This window comes from Macaca thibetana, chromosome 5 (genome assembly GCF_024542745.1).
Source record: "Macaca thibetana thibetana isolate TM-01 chromosome 5, ASM2454274v1, whole genome shotgun sequence".
NCBI lineage: Eukaryota > Metazoa > Chordata > Mammalia > Primates > Cercopithecidae > Macaca > Macaca thibetana.
Genome location: NC_065582.1, coordinates 78489752 through 78513020, shown reverse-complemented (window position 1 = coordinate 78513020; position 23269 = coordinate 78489752). Strand labels below are relative to the sequence as shown.

The 23269-nt window shown below is 36.8% G+C and overlaps 1 protein-coding gene across 1 annotated transcript in view; it reads left to right on the top strand.

Moving 5' to 3' along the window:
- The window catches only part of ENPEP (glutamyl aminopeptidase), an 82728-nt gene that overhangs the window by 36788 nt on the left and 22671 nt on the right, over window positions 1-23269 (top strand). Inside the window, exons 8-11 of the mRNA XM_050790996.1 lie at window positions 1789-1854; window positions 6430-6495; window positions 6636-6787; window positions 14419-14498. Coding sequence (XP_050646953.1) covers window positions 1789-1854; window positions 6430-6495; window positions 6636-6787; window positions 14419-14498 — 364 coding nt within the window. The remainder of the gene's footprint in view (window positions 1-1788; window positions 1855-6429; window positions 6496-6635; window positions 6788-14418; window positions 14499-23269) is intronic.

The window sequence follows — 23269 nt, the reverse complement described above, 5'->3', positions numbered from 1 at the left end:
ACATCTTCCTGTTTAGTGACTTTTCTTTTAGTAGATGTCTAAAAATGGTAAGAATGGTCACACTGTGCCAGTGAGCTTTGGAAAACGGTGTAGAACTTATTCTGAGTGCTGAATATTCAATAGTTCATACTTTTCAGTAGAATGTATTGCTGGTCATTGTCACAGGATTTTAAAAGAGATTTTTAAGAATTTCTCTTTACACATTTGTTTATAATTATTTTCGTTCTGATAATTGGGTATTTAGACTTTAAACATCACAATTCAAATTGTTTTATTTGATTTTTCAAAAGACAATAAATCTTTTTCTTTTATGTGGTAAACAAGAAATGCCATATATGTGCACAGCTTTTCTAGTAGAACCTTTTAGTGCCTGCAATAAGCATTTAAATCCAACTCAGAAGGAAATACTTTTATTCCTTTTTAGAGGGTGTAAAGATGAATTTGTTAGCATATTGTAGGTGAGGTTTATTTCTCCACTAACATTTTATGAAAAGTTGCTGAAAATCTATAACTCCAAGATTTATGTGACACATTCTGTCCCACTATATTTCATATAGACTCTCCTTCAAACATATTCCATATCTGTATGTAACATAATTTAAATTTTTATTTTAGTCATTTTCTACCTCAGCTTCTCATGGTTTTCCTGCTACATTGAGGTGCTTAGAAGCTACTGCAAACTAATATATTTTGTTATCCTGAGTGACACCTAAAGTTTTATTTGAGTCAAAAATATTATAATTATTAAAATGAATACTTGAGTGAAAAAAACTTCTATGTATTAGCATTTGAAATTTTTAGCATCATATTTTTTGACTTTCCCTCTCATATGATTCCCATGGTGTATGTTCAGCCTTCTTGTATTCATTTTTCTTTGACATTTTGAATGATTCCTTTTATCTTTATGTTAAAATGAAAATTTCAAAACCACTTATAGCCTATTCTAATTATTCACATGGGAGAAGTTTAAATTTATTGAACCATTTTCCCCCTTAGTCCTAGATACTCCTCAGGTTTAAGATATCAAGTCCAAGATAAATAAATTTTTCTAGGCCTCTAGCTTTCTAAATAGCTATAAAATTAATTTAGAATGCTTAATAACTTACAGTAAAAATTACTAATTTAAGTGGGGGACAGTTTTTTTTTTCATTTAGTTACTTGAAAATTGATTTAAAATATTATAAATTGTGCATTTCGGTACTAACCGTATAACACATAAAAAGAAAGTACAGAGCCAAGGTGTTCATCAGATTCTTCAAATGAAAGAAAAGCAAATGAGATAGACCACTGAGAAGATAAAGATGGTATGCCTAAATTATGTATCCATGTGTATTAAGCTGTTTGACCAGATAATTTCTTGACTATCTACTTCCCTCTGCTAAATCTAATTCTTATTTTCAAGTATGAAAATATATTTAATAAGTTGGCAGAATTTTACCCTGAAACTACTTTCCTCATTCATCAAAGAATGTGATTTTCTAGACTATTTCTCTTTGATTAAGAAAGCCCCATCTGCTGGTTTATTTGGGGAAGTGCAATAATTATTTGACTCTGAAGTCCCTGAAGCAATTTCTCTTTACCTTTTGTTATTTTAGAAGCATAGATACAGGGGCTGTGCCAAGTGGTATTTTCATCCTCAAATCATAGAGCCATATAATTTAGCAGAATCCTCTTGAGGAACTAATCTCACAAATATGATCATGAAATACTAGTTGCAAGAGTAATAACTGATAATTGTTCCTTACATAGCCTTTATTAGTTTCATTTGTCTTTTTTTCTCCATTGTAGGGAGCTTCCATTTTGAGAATGCTTGAAGACTGGATAAAACCAGAGAATTTTCAAAAAGGATGTCAGGTATGATTTATTACTTTTAGTGATACCAAAAAATAAACTACACTGATACGTGGCTGGTGACTGTTAAGATATGTGATTAATCAAGGATAATTTCCTTTTTATTCTCTTTACTGAGGCATAGATAATATAGCAAAAGATAAAAAGATGATTTTACATCCAATTGGGTACCTGCATTGTATCTGTAATGATCATTTAGCAGAAGTCTCACGGAGAAGTTGAAACAAATTACTTAGTTATTTTTGAAACTCCTTACATGTGTATTAGTCAGCTTGGGCTGCCATAAGGAAATACCATAGACTGGGTGGCTTAAACAACAGAAATGCATTTTCTCGCAGTGATGGAGGCTGGAAAGTCCAAGATCAAAGTGCTGGCCGATTCAGTTTCTGGTGAAGCCTCTCTTCCCGGCTTGCAGATGGTAGACTTCCCACTGTGTCCTCACATAGCAGAGAGAGAGAGAGAGAGAGAGAGAGAGAGAGAGAGAGAGAGAGAGATGATGTCTCTTATAAGGATACTGGTTCCATCATAAGGGTCCCAGCCTCCTGATCTCATCTAAATGTGACACCTCCCAAAGGCTTCGTTTCTAAATACTATCACACTGGGGGTTAGGGTTTATGTGAATTTCAGGGAATACGATTCTTTCCACAGCAACATGATATAAACATTTAAATCTATCTATAAAGGTCATCCCTTACACTGAGTATAAGAGTTTTCCCTTATTATTAGATTAGAAAAGATCAATATTAGTATGCTTATTACAATGGAGTCAATGAATAAAGAGGCTTCCTTTTGGTAACAGAAATGACAATAAACTTTCTGAAGCATTTCACACATCCTATTTAAGTGTATTATTTATTCCAGCAGATGTTTGTTTCATTTTCGTTCTTTTAACAGACCCTAAGCCAATCGACCCCGGTTTGTTTTTATTTTTAATTTTATCAAAGTAGCTACAATGTGTCCCTATAACTGCGGTCTCTGCAGGTTGGCCCCATTCCAGCCTAGAAATGAAGTTCTCTTCGTACTCTTTCCCTTCCACCTCCATCCTGCCTACTGCAGTAACTCAGGTAGTCAGGCGCAGCAGTGCTGATGGTATCCAACCCAGAGAGCAGAAAACAGGTTGGAGAAACGCCCCCTGCTGGCTGCCGCAGAAAGTACTACTTCTGTATGTGATTCTCCAGGAGAAGGTCACCATTCCCATAGATTTCACTCCCATCAAGCCTTCTTATGTGGCATTTAGCCCTCTCTACACTACTCTAAAAGAAAATGGCCCCCTTCTACCCAATAGTGAAACCCCTAGGTGATTATTAAAGTAAGAAATAAAGTCAAGAGTTAGGAAATATTTGGGAAGTGTATCAGTATATTTTAACCCTTTGTCTATTAGCAAAATATTTTGTAGAGACATTAGGTGCAAAGAGAGAAGCTATGTGCTTGTGCTTCTGCATACATGAGAACATCTTGTAACTTTTCCATAAGTTTCAAACTCAAATTTTATCATATCTTCCCTCACTGTAAGCATTATCATTATTATTATTGAGACAGAGTCTCACTCTGTCACCGAGGCTGGAGTGCAGTGGCTTGATCTTGGCTCATTGCAATCTCTGCCTCCCGGGTTCAAGCGATTTTCATGTCTCAGTCTCCCGAGTAGCTGGGATTACAGGCACCACCACACTCAGCTAATTTTTATATTTTTAGTAGAGACGGGGTGTCGCCATGTTGCCCAGGCTGGTCTTGAACTTGTGAGCTGAAGAGATCCGCCTGCTTCAGCCTCCCAAAGTGCTGGGATTACAGCCATGAGCCGCTGTGCCCAGCCCATTGTAAGCATCTTTAATCAGGAACTCTGTCTTCTATATCTTTACCTATACTGCAGGGCCTAGTTTAATTACACATATTAAGTCGTCCTGAAAATGTTTGTTAAATGAATGAACGAGTGAATAGTCTATAATAAATTATACAGAACATAGAAATAAAGAAAATTCATTTTCAAAAATTAAGTTAAAATTTGATTTGTATAGTTTTGATTTTAAATTAAATTGTAATTAATTAATAACATACTTTTGGCATCTTCAGAGCTGACTTCAAATTAAATAATCTTTCATATTGAGTTTTATAGAGAAGTACCAAGAGTCCTTGAAAATGAATAGCTACCCTAATAATTCAATAAAACCTCATATTTCCTTCAACCCAGTATCTATGTTAAAATTAATTTTAAAAACCACTTTTGTCTAAAACTAATAATTCTCAAGTTAAAAGTCTTCCTTTAACTGTGATCACAGATGGTGTTAAAAACTGAACTAGGAAGAATAGATATTGATATTTCATACCATTATAGTGCTATGGAATGAATTTACACAAAACACCCAAATACTCTTTTCCTTCAATCTTCAAACACTAGCTGATATCTGAAAATAGTATATGATAGATATAGGCCACATCCAATAAGCAATCAGACCAACTGGAACATAGTTCCATAGTTCAGATAGTTCGAGCATCCCAACAATATCCTCCTTGAGTTGTCATCATCACTCTATGATTCGTGCCCTGAAATCCCACAGTCTATGAATGAGAGTTCAAGGTATTTCCGTTGCAAATACTAACTTTCTTCCCAAAGTGACTCTTTGTTAGCTAACCTGGTGTGGAACTAAATATGGGGGTGGCCAGTTGTCTATTCTCTTTCATGCTCATCACCTTGCCCCAAACTCAACCTCAAACAGCAAAATAGGTGCAGGATGGGGGAAATAAGAACAAAATTATCAACTGGAAAATCTTTAAGGCTATACTTGTACATAAAAGATGTAATAGAGAAGGGGGCATTCATAACAATATGTGGTCATGATATAGAAACAGAATATATTCTTCCTTTCTTTTTCTTCTAGTATCAGTAGTACTGTCCATAAGACAGGAGTGGGTCAGCTGGAAAATGTCTTTTCCCTTCTTGGAATACTAGTAACAGAAATATTGTTCGTTTCCTATTGTGCTCACTGATTCTAATTAATAATGAACTATGACCTAGGCCATCATGTAATTTGGACTTGAATGACTACATGATTATTCAAGGTGAAGAGGGAAGTGTCTTAATATAGAATATTCAGAAGCACTAATCTAGACAATATAAAATTAGTACCTTTTAATATGCTGATTACATAAATTTCCATTCAGCCTGTGGTTCATGAGAAGCAAGAAACTGCAATTTTAAAACCAGTAGCAACAATAACAGTGATGAAGACCACACACACACTGATTCAGGGTTCAGAATTCTCTCAGGCAAATCTCTTCACCTCTGAAGGCACCCAGGTAGTTAGGGGGAGCAGTTTCCTTCACCTCAAAATGTGGGAGCTCTATTAAAAATATTTAAAGTCCCTTCCAGTTCCACGAATGCATGTTTCTAAGCTAAAGACATTGTAGTAGTCAAATAAACTCTTCTAAATTAATTTTAAAAGATACTATTCAATAGAAATTGTCATCAAAACACAGCTATGGTTATAATTATTACTATACAAGTATTCAATTATTATTATTTTAAAATATTAGACATTTGATTTACCAAATATTCAACTATTTTATTAAGATACGATGAATGATTTGTGCAACTCTGTAATGAATACCTAAAAGTGATCGCTGCTTCTCCCTTCCTTTGCCTGCCCTCTGGTGGTAGTGCCAAGAAGTGAATTAACCAAAAGAACAAATATGGAGGCAGCATTCCAAAGTGGCTTCACCCCTCTTCCAGGCTTCTTGGAGTCCTGCTAATACTGTTTTATCTCTATGCCTGAAAAGAAGAGGTATTTAGGAGGTAACGTGATTTAGGTACAGCACCTACTGAAAATTGTAGCAACTTAGAGCGAAAATGATATGTGCAAAGTTGACATTAAGAACACTGAAGATGGTTCCATTTCTATCAAAGACCTCCACTTTCAGTCAGGACAATTCTAGAAAGCAATGGAGGAGTGATACAGCAGGAACTTTGGAAAGTTTACTGGCAAACTCCAAGTGGCTCCCAGTTATGGGATTAGAAGACTGGGAATTTTTTCTGGGGATAAATCACACTATATTTGAAAACTCACATATAGAAAGAGGTTTTGTAAAGAAAATTGCCAAAAGAAGCTTAAATCTAAAAACTTGTACTTTAAAATATTTGAAGAGTGAAGACTTATGCTTTACAGTGAATAACGTCCCCAATTCATCCACCACCACCACCACCACCACCACCACCACCACCATCATCATCATCATTATTCAAAAGGTTGTGTATTTATTTCCTTAGAGCAGAGATCAGCAAGCTACTGTCTTCAGGCCAAATCTGGCCCACCATCCATGTATTTTTTAAGGCCCATAAACTAAATATGGTTTCCACATTATTAAATGGTTGAAAAAAATCAAAAGAAGAAGAATATTTTATGATACATGAACATTGTATGGAATTCAAATATCAATGCAACAGCCATGCTCATTCATGTACATGTTGTCTATGGCTGGTTTTGTGCAGTGGAGGCAGAATTGAGTAGTAGGGGTTCGGTTCATCTTATGAAAGGATGAGAAAAGCAAACATTGACTTCTAACATACTGATTATCTTTTACACACAGATGTACTTGGAAAAATACCAATTCAAGAATGCAAAAACTTCTGATTTTTGGGCAGCACTGGAAGAGGTAAGGAAGAGTATATATCCCCAAATATTTCTTTGTCTGATTTACAAATGGCTTACCAATCATTTTCTAATCTAACTATTCTATCCTTTTATTTATCATATTTGTTAATTAATTAGTCTCCATTTTGTTGTCAATCTTAGGCGAGTAGGCTCCCAGTGAAAGAAGTAATGGACACCTGGACCAGACAGATGGGTTATCCTGTGCTTAACGTGAATGGTGGCAAGAACATCACACAGAAACGGTTTCTGCTGGACTCAAGAGCTAACCCTTCTCAGCCCCCTTCAGATCTTGGGTAAGGCTCTATAATGCATTTGAAAAAAACCACAGAAATTTGGCAGAAATATTGGCCATTTGTTTTATATCCTATTCTTGAGTACATGATGGATGACTGATATACAAGTATAAAGCCACAGTGCCTTTAGGGGAACAAGGGATTCAAAAATAGCCGAGTGATTTCCAGGTTTGAAATGGTGGGCAGAGCACATGCATCCATGTCCTGTTCTTTACAGATATTGAAGAGAGGAATGGAATCACCTAAAGAAATAAATCTACAAGAATAAAGAAAATCAAGGGAGGGGCCATATGTATCACAGAGTTCTGAAGAAGAAAAGCAGAAGGAGAAATACAGTCTGAGGAAAATACAATCAGATAATAATAAGGGAACTTCCCTATCCCTAGACAGGTTCTAGGTTCAGTGTCAGCATGAAGACTGAAGAGTAAGAGTGAGAAGTGAGGCTAAAAATAGGGCAATGAATTGATAGTCTAGTCTCAGGACAATTGTGCCAGTTGGACCACCCCTCACCCCTACTTTCTCTCCGCCACCTACCATTTCTTTGTCCGCACAGAGCTCGCAGAAATCTGGCAATGGCCCCAGGCAAAAATACAGTGGGCTTGTTCCCTAAAGAAATTGACTAAAACAGTAGAGGAGAGCTAAGGATTTCCATTTGGTTGAGACTCTCAGAGTAAAGCCTCCCTCATTATGTCATTTGCAGGATGGGTGGGCTGGAGCTGACAGCACCCCTCATACACACATACAGAGCTCCCAGTCAGACCTTCTGCTCAGCAGAGAAACTTATTTCAAAAATACAACTCCCTTCAGACTGAGCAACATAACAAGAGCCCGTCTCTACAAAAAAATTTTTTAAAGGCACTGGAGTACGGTAGTTCACGCCTGTAGTCCTAGCTAGTCAGAAGGCTGAGACCTGAAGATGACTGAGTCATCTCAAGTCAGGAGTTTGAGGCTTCAGTGAGCCATGATCGCACCACTGCACTCCAGCCTAGGTGGCAGAGCAAGAACTCATCCCTAAAAATAATAAAATAAGATAAAATAAATAATAATTATATATATATACACATTTATATATATATAATCCCTTCTCGATAATAGAGAGAGTACACACCAGCCATCAGAATCAATTTAATTCTTTCTTAACTATGAATGACAAAGATCACAAGATACATGAAAACAATTTGGAAGGATAAAAGGTTAAAATTTCATGTGAAAAAACAAACAAATCCTGATTTATAAGATGCACAACTAAGGAAACAAAATAAATGTATGAGATATATTCAGAGATGAAGAACTATTACACCAGTGAACTAGGAGCAGAATGTCTTAGAAAGGACAAATTGAGAACACAAAATAACTCTGAAAGATTAAATTTCTGATTCTCAATGAAAGTAATAGACTAACTAAAAATAAATTTGGCAAATCCTCCAAAAACATAGGGCAAACACACATAGAGCTGGCAAATATGAAAGAGAAGACAAATATGAAAAGTCTAGTACCCAACAGATAGGCGTTCTTTTTGTTTGTTTGTTTGTTTGGCTTTTTTTTTTTTTTTTTTTTAAAGATGGAGTCTTACTCTGTCACCCAGTCAGCCCACTGCAACCTCCGCCTCCTGGTTCAAGCAATTCTCCTGCCGCAACCTCCTGAGTAGCTGGGATTACAGGTGCATGCCACCACACCCAGCTAATTTTTGTATTTTTAGTAGAGACGGAGTTTCACCATGTTAATGAGGCTGGTCTTAAACTCCTGACCTCAGGTGATCCACCCAGCTCGGCCTCCCAAAGTGCTGGGATTACAGGCGTGAGCCACTGTGTCTGGACTAGATAGGATTCTTTTTCCCATTTCACCCATGCCCAGTTTTTATTGCCCCCTCTTTCAACATTTGAATACTTTGTTTTAGTAGAGAGAATCTTTCACCCATTCCCACCCAGGTGTCCTATAATCTCCACTGCCTGATTGTCACTGAAGAGACCCTTTGTTTTCTTTTTCTCTTTCTTAATGATTTGACATAATTTTATAGTCACATATATAAATTATTGTAAGATCAATTATCCTGTAGCAATTAGAATAACACAAAAAGATGTTTTAGAAAGTCTTTAATAACTCTAAACTGGTTCCTTTATAGTTATTGTTTTACGTTCTAGCAAATTAGATTGACCACCTCTAATAACACTAGAATATTTGGATATTAAATCTAAAAATATGTCTCTTGTCAAACAAGCTTCCATTTGGAAAGTTTCACAGTAATTATTCTCCCTTACTATATGAGTCCACTGATTTGCTGAGCCTCAATTAATTGGGAGAGGGAAGCAGGAGGTGGAGTAGGGTAGGGAGGGTCACAGAAGGCTTTCTTTTCCAAGGATGTGATATTTTAGGTGAGCAAATTGGTGTGGGGAAGTGACTGTTCCAGATGTTCAAAACAGAAACTATGGCTGGGCGTGGTGGCTCATGCCTGTAATTCCAGCACTTTGGGAGGCCGAGGTGGGTGGATCACTCGAGGTCAGGAGTTCGCGACCAGCCTGACCGACCTGATGAAACCCTGTCTACTGAAAATACAAAAATTAGCCGGGCATGGTAGCACACACCTGTAATCCCAGCTACTTGGGAGGCTGAGGCAGGAGACTCGCTTGAACCTGGGAGGCGGAGGTTGCAGTGAACTGAGATCATGCCACTGCACTCCAGCCTGTGTGACAGAGTGAGAATCTGTCTCAAAAAAATAAAACAACCCCCGCACCCTGCAAAACAGAAACTATAACATATATGAAAGCCCCAAAGTCTTGTACACATGATTTACAACACTTATTGAACATTGACCAAGTGATTGGTACTATTTTAAGCACTTCAGATGTATTTTATTTTATAGTAAATGAGGAATTTGTGGCAAAAGTGATTAAGTAATTTGTTCAAGGTCACACAGTGTGAATAATGGAGCCTTGATGTGAACCCAGGCAGTCTGGTTCCAAGAAACGGGATAGCAGAGAGTGACTGGGAAAGTGGTGTGAGGTGAAGATGAAGAGGAAGGCAGGGACCAGGTATGCAGACCATGTTAAAGATTTTGGAAAATAGTGTGCAAATTTGAGGATTTTAAGGAGAGAATTGGCAGGATCGCATTTAAATTTTTCAAAGTTCTCCTCTGGCTGCACTGTGGAGAATTGATCACAGATCCTGGGCAGTGGGGCAGGAGTGGAGGCAGGGGGACCAGTTAGAACAATATTGCAATGAGCAGCCCACGTGACAGTTGACAGAAACAATAGGCCTGGACTAGGTAAGAGTGGCTATGGGCTGGAGGGCATGGTGGATGTTCCAAAGATTTTGTTGAGCTAAGATTCCTAATTAAAGAACAATGTGGAAGGAATTCAATCAGGTGAATCGGCAGAGAACAATCTCCTTTTAGAATATCGTTCTCATCTTGCACCATTGTGATCGTAGTCATATTTTTTCAGAAGAGAAAGATCTTTATAGTCTCATTTCATGATGAGTACTGTATAAGGGGGGTAACAGACCCTGTTTTCTGGATTACAGTTCAGGGGTTGGGGAAATAAGTCACACTACAGCACACTCAGGTGTTTCCAAAAATTAAAATTGCCGAAGCACTTGACTTTCCAAGGCATCAGAGAATGATGAACTCTCACAATTATTAAATTAGCTGCTTCCAAGATGCCAGTTGACACCTGAATGGGAGAAGCCTTGAGAAAGCCATTGTACTCACCTCGTTGAGGCCCATCTTTGGCCTCTCTTCCTAGAAACCTCAGGCACCCAGCCTCCCACACTAAGTGATACTCAGAGAAACCGGGAATCCTGCTATAATGCAAGTTCTGAAAATCAATAGGTCACACTACAACAAAGGAAATTAGACTACTTAGACCAATATGAGGTCCCTTCAGGGAGTGTCTGTATACTCCCTGAACTACAAAGGTAAGTGTACTCCTTACCTTTATTTTAGAAAGGAAAGATTAGATGATGATGGAGAAAACCTTTTTCACTTTTTCCTCTTCATGATACGTGAATTGAAACATAGATCTGACTTGTTTTCGGGTGATAATTCAACTACAAAAATCATAGAATAATCTCTGTGATTGTTCTGTTAACAACTATCAAATGTTTCTTTTATAGTTACTGTTTTGTGTTCCAGCAAATTAAATTAACTATTTAATACTGCTGGAGCCTCTGGATATTAAAATTTAAAAAGTATTTCTCTCTAGAGAAATAAACTTACACTGGGAAAATTTCCCAGTAACTGTTACTTCCTCTCATATGTATCCATTAATTTGTTAAGCCAAAGACAGTCAATAATTTAAACTAAGGAGTTTTTTTAATTAATGAGGGGGATTTTTAAAAGCTGCTTGTTGGTTATGAATTTCTCTCCACACAAACCAAACAATTTTACTGCCAAGTGAACTAAATATATCATTAGGTATAAAATCACCTTTTGTAACAATAAATTTAAAAATTTTATTCACCAAGACTTAGAACATAGAACTGTATTAACATTTATACTTTCTTTAATATTTGTCTTCAGTTTCCACCTTCAAATACTATTTTCACTTTATTTATATTCATAGTTGCATGATTTTTTTGTGAAGGCTTATCATAAATTTAATATGTTCATTCTATTTTTATTTTTTAAGAAGTCATATATGCATAGGAAAAGAAACTTAGAAAATAGGTTCTTCTCTGTTGAGTACGTTTGTTAAAAATCAGTAGTAGCTTCTAAACAAATAAGAAAGAGACATTATAGCAAAATGATTCTTCTTCATTTAAAAGAAGAATTTGATAGTAATAAATGCCTTCATGCACCCATAAAGGAATTAGCTTTTTTTTCCGACCCTAACTTTCATCTGCTTTCTGTTCAGATGTATTCTTGTTTGGTAGACGGTGTGACCAGTTAAGTTTTACTGTGAGTTCAATGGTCTTCTCTAAATATTTTCTCACTGTTTAAATAATCCAAGATTAGGGAATTCTTACTGACTAGAACCTTTTTATAATTTAAATGGCTCACTCATGTATAAGTTATTGCTTTAACACCATGTCCTTAACCATCTCTTAGAAACGAGCCAGTTTCACATCTCCATCCCGGGATGTCTCTCTCAGGAAAACATACGTGCCTTTGATAGTCCACTCCGTGTAAACAGGCAGAGGGAATGGGAGTAAGTGTGTCATCTTGGTGCAATCAAAGTCAGTTTCCTTAGAGAAAATTAGAGTGGCCATATTTCATACTGCTAGAACTTCTTACATGGTTACATAGTGAACTATGTCTATAAAAATGAATTCTGATACTCCTGAATTTTAGCCAATATGTAGAAAACTCAATCATTTCATTTATGTAATTTCCATTTCTTCACATTTTGTACTCTCAAGTCTGTCATTTTACTCAGCTTAGATTACATTAGATTATGTGATTCTAAAACTATAAAATTGTATAGCTTCAACTTTCTATCATTTCTATCTTATGATACTCTTAAAGACCTCAGAGCAGTAGTTTTGTACATGACCTTAGAATATCTTCTGCCCTTTTGAGGCATGGTGTAGTCCCAGAGGCCACGTTTTAGAGAGGATCGTCAAAATAGGAAATCTAACTGTGGGCCTAGGTCATCCAGACACTGCCTGCTCTGTTGTTTCAGTCAGATTGGTATTGGGGAAAGAAGAGGAAGCATAAAATGTTAGTTTACTTGGCAGCACCAATTCAGCAGAACAGTGAAAGTGAGATATATAAGTAATATGTGGTGTTTTAGCAAAGTTCTTCGTCGGTCTTCTGAGAAGCTGCAAGGGCTCTTAGTTTGGTGTCCCTAGAAGCAGACCCTGAAATGATCATGTGCATGAAAGTGACTTGTTAGGAAGTGTTTCCAGGAAAGATCAGTGGGGGAGCAGGCAGTGGGATAGAGAAGGAAAGGAAGCCCAGCAAAGGTGCCGTATGAAGCAGGTCCTGAAGAGGGTAACTTTGACTCAGTCCTGCAGGAAAGTCCTGGAGCCAGTGCAGATCATACTTCAGAGTGCTCCTGATGGATGGGGCAGGAAACATTCTCACACCTGTCAGTCATTGCTAAGGGCCACATCCAGAAGGACGTAAATTCCCAGGAACTTTTAGCTTTCCTTGCTCAGGCAGCTGGCAGGAAGTCCTCTGTCAGAGAGACCCAGGCAATGATTGTTGGCAGGGGAAGCACACTGGTATCCAGGGTGTACAAAAATGACAAAGGGGGCTGGGCGCAGTGGCTTATGCCTGTAATCCCAGCACTTTGGGAGGCTGAAGCAGGTGGATCACCTGAGGTCAGGAGTTTGAAACCAGCCTGGCCAACATAGTGAAACCTCATCTCTACTAAAAATGCAAAAATATTGGCTGGGTGTGGTGGCAGGTGCCTGTAATCCCAGCTACTTGGGAGGCTGGGGCAGGAGAATCACTTGAACCTGGTAGGCGGAGGTTGCAGTGAGCCGAGTCCATGCCATTGCACTCCAGCTTGGGCAACAAGAAGGAAATTCCATCTCAAAAAAAAAAAAAAAAAAAAAAAAAAAAGAAAAGAAAAGAAAAGAGAGAGAGAGAAAAGGGTCTAAGGAGATAAGGGGGAAGCACCAACAGTGTCCACTATAAGGCCCAAGAAGCAATTTATGTGTTGGTTTTATGAAATGTATAGCCAAAAACATTGCACTGCAATAAAATGCTCCAAAGAAGCTGATTTTTAAAAAAAACTCAATCCTGTAAAACACTTCAATAGTTATAAAACAAGGGATTACTTCTTTCAGGCATATAGCAAAAATATATTCTCCTTGAACGATATAAATTTTGTTATAACTTGAAAAGGTGAAATGTTAACCCTAATTCTCTGTTAGGAAATTGAATCTGTCAGATAAACCAACTTTGAGTTGAAACCTAAACCAGCCAATGGTACGTAGATTCACCTTCTCTCCAGATCTGCATTTTCTGATATGAGATAAGAACAAACCATCAAAAAAATGAGATTTTAAGACAAAACTGTTAAGTATATATATCAAAATACAAAGTTAGCTCCCACATACCCACTCTTCAAGAAAATATTAAGTAGCTAAAGAGAAGCACTGAAAACTCCTGAAACGTGCTTACCTGATGATTTTTCCCTTGAGTCCATCAGTTCTAGTTCTAAATAGGGGATATTTAGGGGACAGTGTGAGAGGCTTTAGGGGATGATGGTGGTGGTAGAATTTCAGCATAATTTCTAAAATGTGTTATTTCCTTTACAGAGTTTACTATTTGTCTTCTAATTTCTAAAAATGTTTTGTGTTCCTTGATGGAAATGGTAGCATATTAGACTGTGTGCAAGTATGTGTGTGAATGTTCAATATTATAATAACATGTGCTGTATTTGTGCAAGTTATGCAATATCTTTATTCTAAAATGCCAAAGCATTTTATTGAAATAATCTTTTTCATGCTTAGCTAATTTTTGATGCAATTTCTAAATTTTGTAGATTTATAGAAATTGAAAACAGTTATACAGCTTATCTTCATCCCTAAAATGTTGTATTAGCTACATTAATTGTATAGTATGGACTAGAGAATCACTTAAAAGAAAAATACACTCGTCTATTGCTTTTTAGTGATTTTTACTCTTGAAATTTTATCTTTTAGTAATAAAAGTTAAATTTTTCTTTTTTAAAAAATTTTAGTTATACATGGAACATTCCAGTTAAATGGACTGAAGATAATATAACAAGCAGTGTGTTATTTAATAGGTCAGAAAAAGAAGGTAAATATTATTAATTGATTTATTTCTTCTTTGAATTGATGTACCACATTAAACTAATATAAGTATAAAGATGCAACAGTAAAGCTGGAACTTTGTAAACTTCAGCTGAATGATCTCTTAAATAATTTATTGATGATTCCAAATCGTCATCTACAATGAGAACTGTTCTATCTTGAGATATTCTTTTCAGTGATTTATCATGACTGACTGATTTATCATAAATACCCATATCCAAAGGAGAAGAGTCACATGCCCAGCCATTGGAAGATCAATGTGTAAGCTTCCTTGCTTCCTTCCTTCCCTTCCTTCCTTCCTTCCTTCCTTTTTGTTTTTTCTTTTTATCAGATAAATAAGCCATTGAATTTCTTAAACTGTTATATGACAAGCCTGAGGATTTTCTTTTAATGCTTGCATTAAATTAGATCATTTTTTGGAAACATCTTTGTGTTCTATCTGCACTGATTTATTTTTTTCCTTACTTGAAAAATGTTAGAGTTACATAAAAACAAGTAGAACTTATCACGAAATTCCAGATTGATGAAAAAAAAATAGATAAGGCAAGCTTTAGCAGCAATCTCAGAAGAATCCTTCTTTTTATATTTTTTCCATTGTACTTGTTTTGGTGTTTCAAAACTATTTCTTTTCTAAGACAAACCAGACTCATCTTTGCCCCATTTCATGAGGACTTGATTTCAGAATAGCATTTAGTATGGACTTTCACCTGGGTCTTCTTGAGGATAAAAGTAGATAACTCATTCTTTATTTACATATGCCTCGTTGTTCCTGTAAAATATTTTAAAATATTAATGAGGTATGATTTCTCCTGGCCAATACATTTTTACTCTGTTTCCAGTAGATTGCCTTTTAAGAACAGCTTTACTGAGATATAATTCACATATCATAAAATTCACCCATTTAAAGTGTATAATCCAGTGGTTTTTAGTATATTCACAGATGTGTAATCATCACCACAGTCAGTTTTAGAAGCCCCATACCCTTTAAGCTATCATGCCTGCAGCCTCCCATACGTCCAGCCCTAGGCAACCACTAATGTGTTCCCTACCTCTACAGATTTGTCTCTTCTGGTCATTTCACGTAAAGAAAAGTGTATATGCAGTATTTTGTGACTTTTCAATTAGCATAATGATTTCAAGGCTCATCCATGATATAGCATGTATCACTACTTCATTCCTTTTTATTGCCAAATCATATCCCATTATACGGATATACCACCATTTGTTTATCTATTTTTCAGTTGATAGATATTTGGGTCATTTCCACCTTTTCTCTGTTATGAATAATGCTGCTATAAACATTTGTGTATAAGTTTTTCTGTGGATCCAGCATGTTTTTTCCACCTTTGGGCCTTTTAAGAAAACGTTTATTGTTAACTGTTTTTGTAATTTTTTACTATTACTACAAACTACCAGCTTTGTCACTGTAGAGGTGAAACTCCTTCTGAAGCCCTTCTGCACAGGGATTGCTATTACAGCAAGCCTTTCTCTTGATTATTTATGTTAATAATTATTGTAATATCGTGGTCAAAAAAAATTCTAAATTTTTCCAGAATTCCCAGATCAATGCCACTTTGTCTTCGTATTTTATGCTGTGTTTGAGTGCCAGGCTCTATCTTTGTGGTCTTCTAACCATCTTCTTATTCATAAGGACATTTGCCGAAGGAAAAGGAAGAAGACAAGGAAAAAAAAAAGACATTTTTAACAATGTGTAACAGCACTGATAAAAGGCATAATAAGAAGGTTAGAATTCCACTGGAAGGTTTTCAGTGGATTTGGTTTAACTATTACTAAATATTTTCCCCATTGGTCACCATAGTTAATTGAGGATTGGAAGAATATCACGGCAGCTGTTTGATTTACTGTTTACAAGTTTGAAAGCGTGAATAATTCATCTACCCTAGTACAGTTCACCCAGCACTTTCATGGAATGAAGTTTCCATACAAGTGAATTTTCCAGATAACTAAAGCTTACTCAAGTGCTTTGTAGAATGCATTTCAAGAGTTCACAATAGACATTGTTCTAATATGTATTATGTATTTCTTAGAATATTTGGAATAATAAATTTAATCCTTAATTACTAAATTAATTCTTTCAAGCATGTATTGCTTACATGCCAAGAACAGAGAAACAATGGGTGTAGTGCTGGGGCAAAAAAAAAAAAAAAAAAAAAAAGAGCAATCCTAACCCTTGCATAGGTGATTTGCCCAGGGATGGGTTTGCAGGCAGATGTAATGCTGTGTCCTAAGTGCCTCTGTGGCAATGCAGATCACCAAAAGCACTCATAGAAGCATCAGCCCAGGTTTGGGGGTTCGGGAAGCATTCCTAAAAAATGCTTAGAGTTCAGAGGCTAAAGACAGAGTATAAATGGGTGATAGAATTGACTGAATGTAGAGGAGACGTGTGCTCTGGACAGAAGCATGACTGTGAAAGTGAAAGAGCAGGGAGTTCTCACACTCCTTCATATCCCTTTGTCAATACATTTCACACATTTTTTCGTTCTAACTATTGACCTATATAGGTCTCCCTTCCCCACAGAATATTCTTTGAGGAAATGGAGCTTGTTTGTTATTGTTGTTGTTCTGGATCTACAACAGGCATCTAATAATTGTTTATTGAATACATGAATGAATAAACAAATAAATGAAGAGGCTGATAGTCACAGAGCTTTGATGACAAATCTGCCTTTATCTGAAACTTCAGAATCATGTCTGGTCACTGAGCCAGAAGCAAACTAGAGGTCTTTTTCTACTTCAAAGTGCCTGCTCCATTTTTAGGCTGTACAATAAGTTCCTGTTTCCTGTTTGAGGACATCTTCAGCTCTCAGCTTAGAGCACGGATGACGAACATGTCCTGAGTGTACTAAATGGGCAACCAGCTCATGTTACCAGTCCTACCTCCCTCCTCTTGGTTTCTTTGATGATTCATTAGTTAGAAATTCTTCAGGCAATAGTGGGACTCTCCCCAAGGTCTTTTATTTACATTTCTATTGTACGTGCTATTTTAGGCATTAAAACAACAACTAAACTCATAATTTCTAACAAAAGAAGAGAACCTCTATCACAAAACCTTTTCTGGCTACTCCAATTACCCTGAATAATCTCTCCTGTCATCATCTCCTGCCATAAAATATAGTATATTTTATCCTGTCAGTTTCATCCATCCTTATTCCTAGTATTATTACTTTATATTTTAAACAAAATCGTTGTTATTAAGCTTCATATGCTCTGTCTTTTCTTTCTCTCTCTCTCTCTCTTTCCTTTCTTCTCTCTTTTTTTGACAGAGTTTTGCTCTTCTTGCCCAGGCTGGAGTGCAGTGGTACGATCTCAGCTCACTGCAACCTCTGCCCCCTAGGTTCAAGTGATTCTCCTGCCTCAACCTCCCATGTAGCTGGGATTACAGGTGCCCACCACCACAGCTGGCTAATTTTTTGTATTTTTAGTAGAGATGGGGTTTCACAGTGTTGGCCAGGCTGGTCTTGAACTCTAGACCTTAGGTGATCCACCTGCTTCAGCCTCCCAAAATGCTGGGATTATAGGCGTGAGCCACCGCATCTGGCCTCTCTCTTTTTTTTCTCAACTCAATTATAAGCTTCTTGATGACACAAACTACACATATTTCTTGTCTCCTGTCCACCCTATTATCAACAAGATGCTATGTACATTCTAAGAGTTCAGAAAGTCCTAGTTTAATGAAGGGTTGTTTGCCCCAGACAGTTGTACTTTTAGAGGTTAACTGCATGTATTTTAGTTATGTCTCTGTCTTTTAGTGTCAGCTGCTATTTTGGCTATTGTCAACGCATCTACATTTAGTAGCATACCACCTTTTTGCATTTAATTTACTGCTTTCTAACATTTAGAAGGATTGAAGGTTGTTATATCATATCAGGCACCCAATCTTGCTAAAACATAATATTTTAAAAGAGTCATTTCTAAGTGCACAGGATCTGGGCGAGGTCTAAGGTCTAGCAGGTGGTGTAGACTATGCAATAGCTGTTTTCGCAACTCTTACTTGCAGATTTGAGGGTGTCCCCTGGATGGTTTGGACTATCCAGACTGTCCAGTCAGTTTCTATGATAGAAATAGATTTACTAAACATCTATGATAGTTATATATAAATATTTAATACCAAAATAATGATGGGCATATATTTTTGTATTTGATGACAAAGAGGGAAGCACTTTCTTCATTTTTTCAAGCTAAGCCTCATGGAATGCGCAAGCTTTGATTGGATGATTATGGGTTCAGTTTTGCTGGTTTAGAAACTCAATTTGTCAGTTCAGCCATGGTCAACCAAGTCTTGGAAGATTTACTCATCTAAAGCAAACATACAAGAGATTAGGAATGCTAATTTGTTAATTTACACAGTTAAAATATATTTATTAGTGAATCCGAATGCTCATGTCTCATACCTAATTAGGTATCTCTTTCCCGGAAGAAAGTTACTAAGTAAGAATTAAGGGGCCAGGTGTGGTGCCTCACCCCTGTAATCCCAACACTTTGTGAGGTCAAGGCGGGCGAATTACCTGAGGTCAGGAGTTCAAGACCAGCCTGACCAACATGGAGAAACACCGTCTCTACTAAAAAAATACAAAATTAGCCAGGCATGGTGACACATGCCTGTAATCCCAGCTACTTGGGAGGCTGAAGCAGGAGAATTGCTTGAACCTGGGAGGCAGAGGTTGCAGTGAGCTGAGATTGTGCCATTGCACTCCAGCCTGGGCAACAAGAGCAAAACTCTGTCTCAAAAAAAAAAAAAAAAAAAAAAAAAAAAAAAGAATTAAGGGAGAGTTAAGTTAGATTAATTATTTTACAGAGGTCTTTAAATTGTGATAGTGTGATATATTGCATTAGCCAGGTGAGTCTAATTATTGCACTTTAGAGACAATCAATAGTGGCTTGGTGCAATAAAAGTTTCTTGTTCATGCAACAGTCTAAAGGAGATATTCCTGACTGTCATCTCTTCTAGGTGGCTCTCCACCAAATAATGACTTGAAAATCCTGTCTTCTTCCTTCTTATGGCTTTACCATCCCCTGTATCTTGAAATCCCTCACTGGATCTTTTGCATCTAGCCCAAAGACAGGGGAAGATAATAAGGGAATCAGGCCTTGAAGTGCATCTGTTACTTTTGCCCACATTTTATAGCCAGTTCTCAATCATGTCCTGCAAGGAAGGCTAACAGAGTCCAGCTCTGTACCCAGGAAGAAAAGGGAACTGTGTGGTAAACAACTAACAGGCCTCTGTCACATACACTGTTTTCTGTAGGACCAGACCTGTCAAATAGCCTGAAACACATGTTCCAGCTCAATTCGGCACCTATTTCCCTGTGCACACGGGAGACACATTGACAGATCTTTACTACCCAACTCTCCTTTGCAGTTCTTTTTTTTTTCAACTACAAAAATTATTGCTAATTGTAATCTTTCCTCATGGTAATTGACTTGCATTTTTCCAGTTTCCTATTCCTTGCATATTACATATTAAAGCCACAGGCATACCTGAGAGATACTGCAGTTTTTGGTGCCAAGTCACTGCAATAAAGCAAATATCACAATTAAGTGAATTACACAAGTGTTTTGGTTTCCCAGTGCATATACAAGTTATGTTTACACTATACTGCAGTCTACTAAGTGTGCAATTGCCTTATGTATAAAAAAGTATATATGTTAACTAAAATAATTTATTCCTAAAAATGCTAACAATCATCTGAGCCTTCAGCCAGTTGTAATCTTTTTTACTGATAGAGGGTCTTGCCTCAGTGTTGATGGGGGCTTGCTAATTAGGGTGGTGATTGCTAATGATTGGGTGGCTATGGCAATTTCTTAAAATAAGACAACACTGAAGTTTGCTGCATTAATTGACCCTTCCTTTCACAAAAGGTTTCTTTGAAGCATGTGATGCTGTTTAATAGAATTTTACGCATAGTAGAACTTCTCCCAAACCCTGGTGCTGCTTTCTCAATTAAGTTTATGGAATATTTTTAATCCTTTGTTGTCAGTTCAAGATGCTCATGGCATCTTCACCAGGAGTAGATTCCATTTCAAGAAACCGCTTTTTTTGCTCACCCCTAAGAAGCAACTCCTCACCTATTCAAGTTTTATCATGAGATAGCAGCAATTCAGAGACATCTTCAGGGTTCACTTCTAATTCTAGCTCTCTTGCTATTTTCACCACATCTGCAGTTACGTCCTCCATATAGGTCTTGAACACCTCAAAGTCATTCATGATGGTTGCAATCAACTTCTTCCAAACTTCTGTTAATGTTGATATTTTGACCTCCTCTTATGAATCATGAATGTTCTTAATGGCTTCTAGAATGGCGAATGCTTTCCAGAAGGTTTCTAATGTACCTTGTCCAGATCCATCAAAGGAATCACTATCTATGGTAGCTATTGCCTTACAAAATGTATTTCTTAAATAACAAGACTTGAAAGTCAAAGTCACTCCTTGATCCGTGGGCTTCAGAATAGATACTGTGTTAGCAGCTGTGAAAACATTAATCTGCTTATACATTTCCATAAGAGCTCATGGAAGACCAGGCACATTGTCAATAAGCAGTACTATTTTGAAAGGAAACTTTTTTGGTGAGCAGTAGGTCTCAACAATGGGCATAAAATATTCAGTAAACCATTCTATTAACAGATGTGCTGTCATCTGGGCTTTGTTGTTCCATTTATAGAGCACATGCAGAGGAGATTTAGCATGATTCTTAAGGGCCTTAAGATTTTTGGAATGGCAAATGAGTATTGGCTTTAATTTAAAGTTGCCAGCTGCATCCACCCCTAATGAGAGAGTCAACCTGTCCTTTGAAGCTTTAAAGCCAGGCATTGACTTCTCTCTAGCTGTGAAAGTCCTTAATGGCATCTTCTTCTAATATAAAGCTGTTTCATCTACACTGAAAATGTTTTTTAGTGTAGCTGCCTTCAAAAATGATCTTAGTTAGATCTTCTTATTAACTTGCTTTAACTTCTATATCAGCACTTGCTGCTTCACCTTTAACTTTTATGTTTGGAGATAACTTCTTTCCTTAAACCTCAAGAACCAACCTTTGCTAGCTTCCAACTTTTCTGCTGTAGCTTCCTCACCTCTCTCAGGCTTCATAGAATTGAAGAGAGTTAGGGCATTTCTCTGGATTAGGCTTTGGATTAAGGGAATGTTGTAGTTAGTTTGACCATCTATCCGGAGAGCTAGAACTTTCTCCATATCAGCAATACAGATGTTTCTCTTTCTTATCATTCATATGTTCACTGGAGTAGCACTTTTAATTTTCTTCAAGGACTTTTTCTTTATGTTTAGAACTTGGCTAACTGTGTGGAACAAGAGGCCTGGCTTTCAACCTGTCTCAGCTTTTGACATACTTACCTCACTAAGCTTAATCATTTCTATATTTTAATTTAAAGTGAGAGATGTTTAACTCTTACTTTCATCTGAACACTTGGGACCACTGAAGGGTTATTCATTGGCCTAATATTGACATGATTGTATCTAAAAGAATAGGGAGGCCCAAGTGGGGGGAGGAGAGAGAGAAAAAGAGAAAGAGAAAGAGAGACAGGGGAATGGCCAGCTGGTGGAGCAGTCAGAACACACACAACACTTACCGATTAAGTTCTCACCTTATGTGGGTGTGGTTCATGGCTCCCCAAAACAATTACAATAATAACATCAAAAATCTCTGATCACAGATCACCGTAACAGATATTATAATAATAAAAATTTTGAAATATTGCAAGAATTATCAAAATGTAACCTAGAGACATGAAGTGAGCACATGATGTTTGGAAAATGGCACTGATAGACTGGCTTTGCTACAAACCTTCAATTTGTAAAAAATGCAATATCTGCAAAGTGCAATAAAGTGACTTCTGTCTAGCGCAATAAAGTAAGGTATGCTTGTACACCTTTCTTTACAGGCAGATTCTCTAGGCCACTTGCTGAGGTTTAGAATGGACCCTGTAATTATTACTAAAACAATCACTAATACTTTCTTGAATGGGTAATTTGTTGAAAGCATTACCACAAATGGATAACCGATCCATTTTATTATGGATCATGTTAGCTTTAGTTTCATAAATTAAAATTTTCTTCTATGACCCCAAAGTCTAATAATGCATTCTACTTGAAACTTTTAGGTCTTCAAGTACATTTTGCATGTCATTAGTTAAAAAGTACTACTCGTATCTTTCAGCTGTTTTTTGTTTTCTTAAATAAATTGAGATGGGGGTCTTGCTATGTTGACCAGGCTGGTCTCAAACTGGTCTCAAGCAGTCCTCCTATCTTGGCCTCCCAAAGTGCTGGGATTACAGGTGTGAGTCACTGTGCCCGGTCTCAGTTGTTTTACTATCAAGTGATACACAAAATTTAATAAGAGGTACACTCTGTAATTTTACATTGAAAAATAATTCACTTAAAGGATTAGTGCAACACAGCATTTATATCACCTAAGAAAAATGTTTTTTTCTCTAGGAATCTCAGGCTATCATAAACTGTCTACTTGTCTAAAATTTGTTACAATTATTTATAATAGTAACATTAAAGAACTGTTACTTGTGCTCTGTTACTGAAATCTATCAGGATTGAAATTAAAGAGGCTCTGGATGAAATTTTGAAAAGGAAATTATCACTTTTCTCTATCATCTAGGCAAATGATAAAAGAAAAAAGTAAGAATTTTCTAGAAAGAGCTCCTACTCAGAAATAATTCATTCAATACTTTTTGGCATAGATAGAACTATTAAGAAACAGAATGAAACAATTTTTA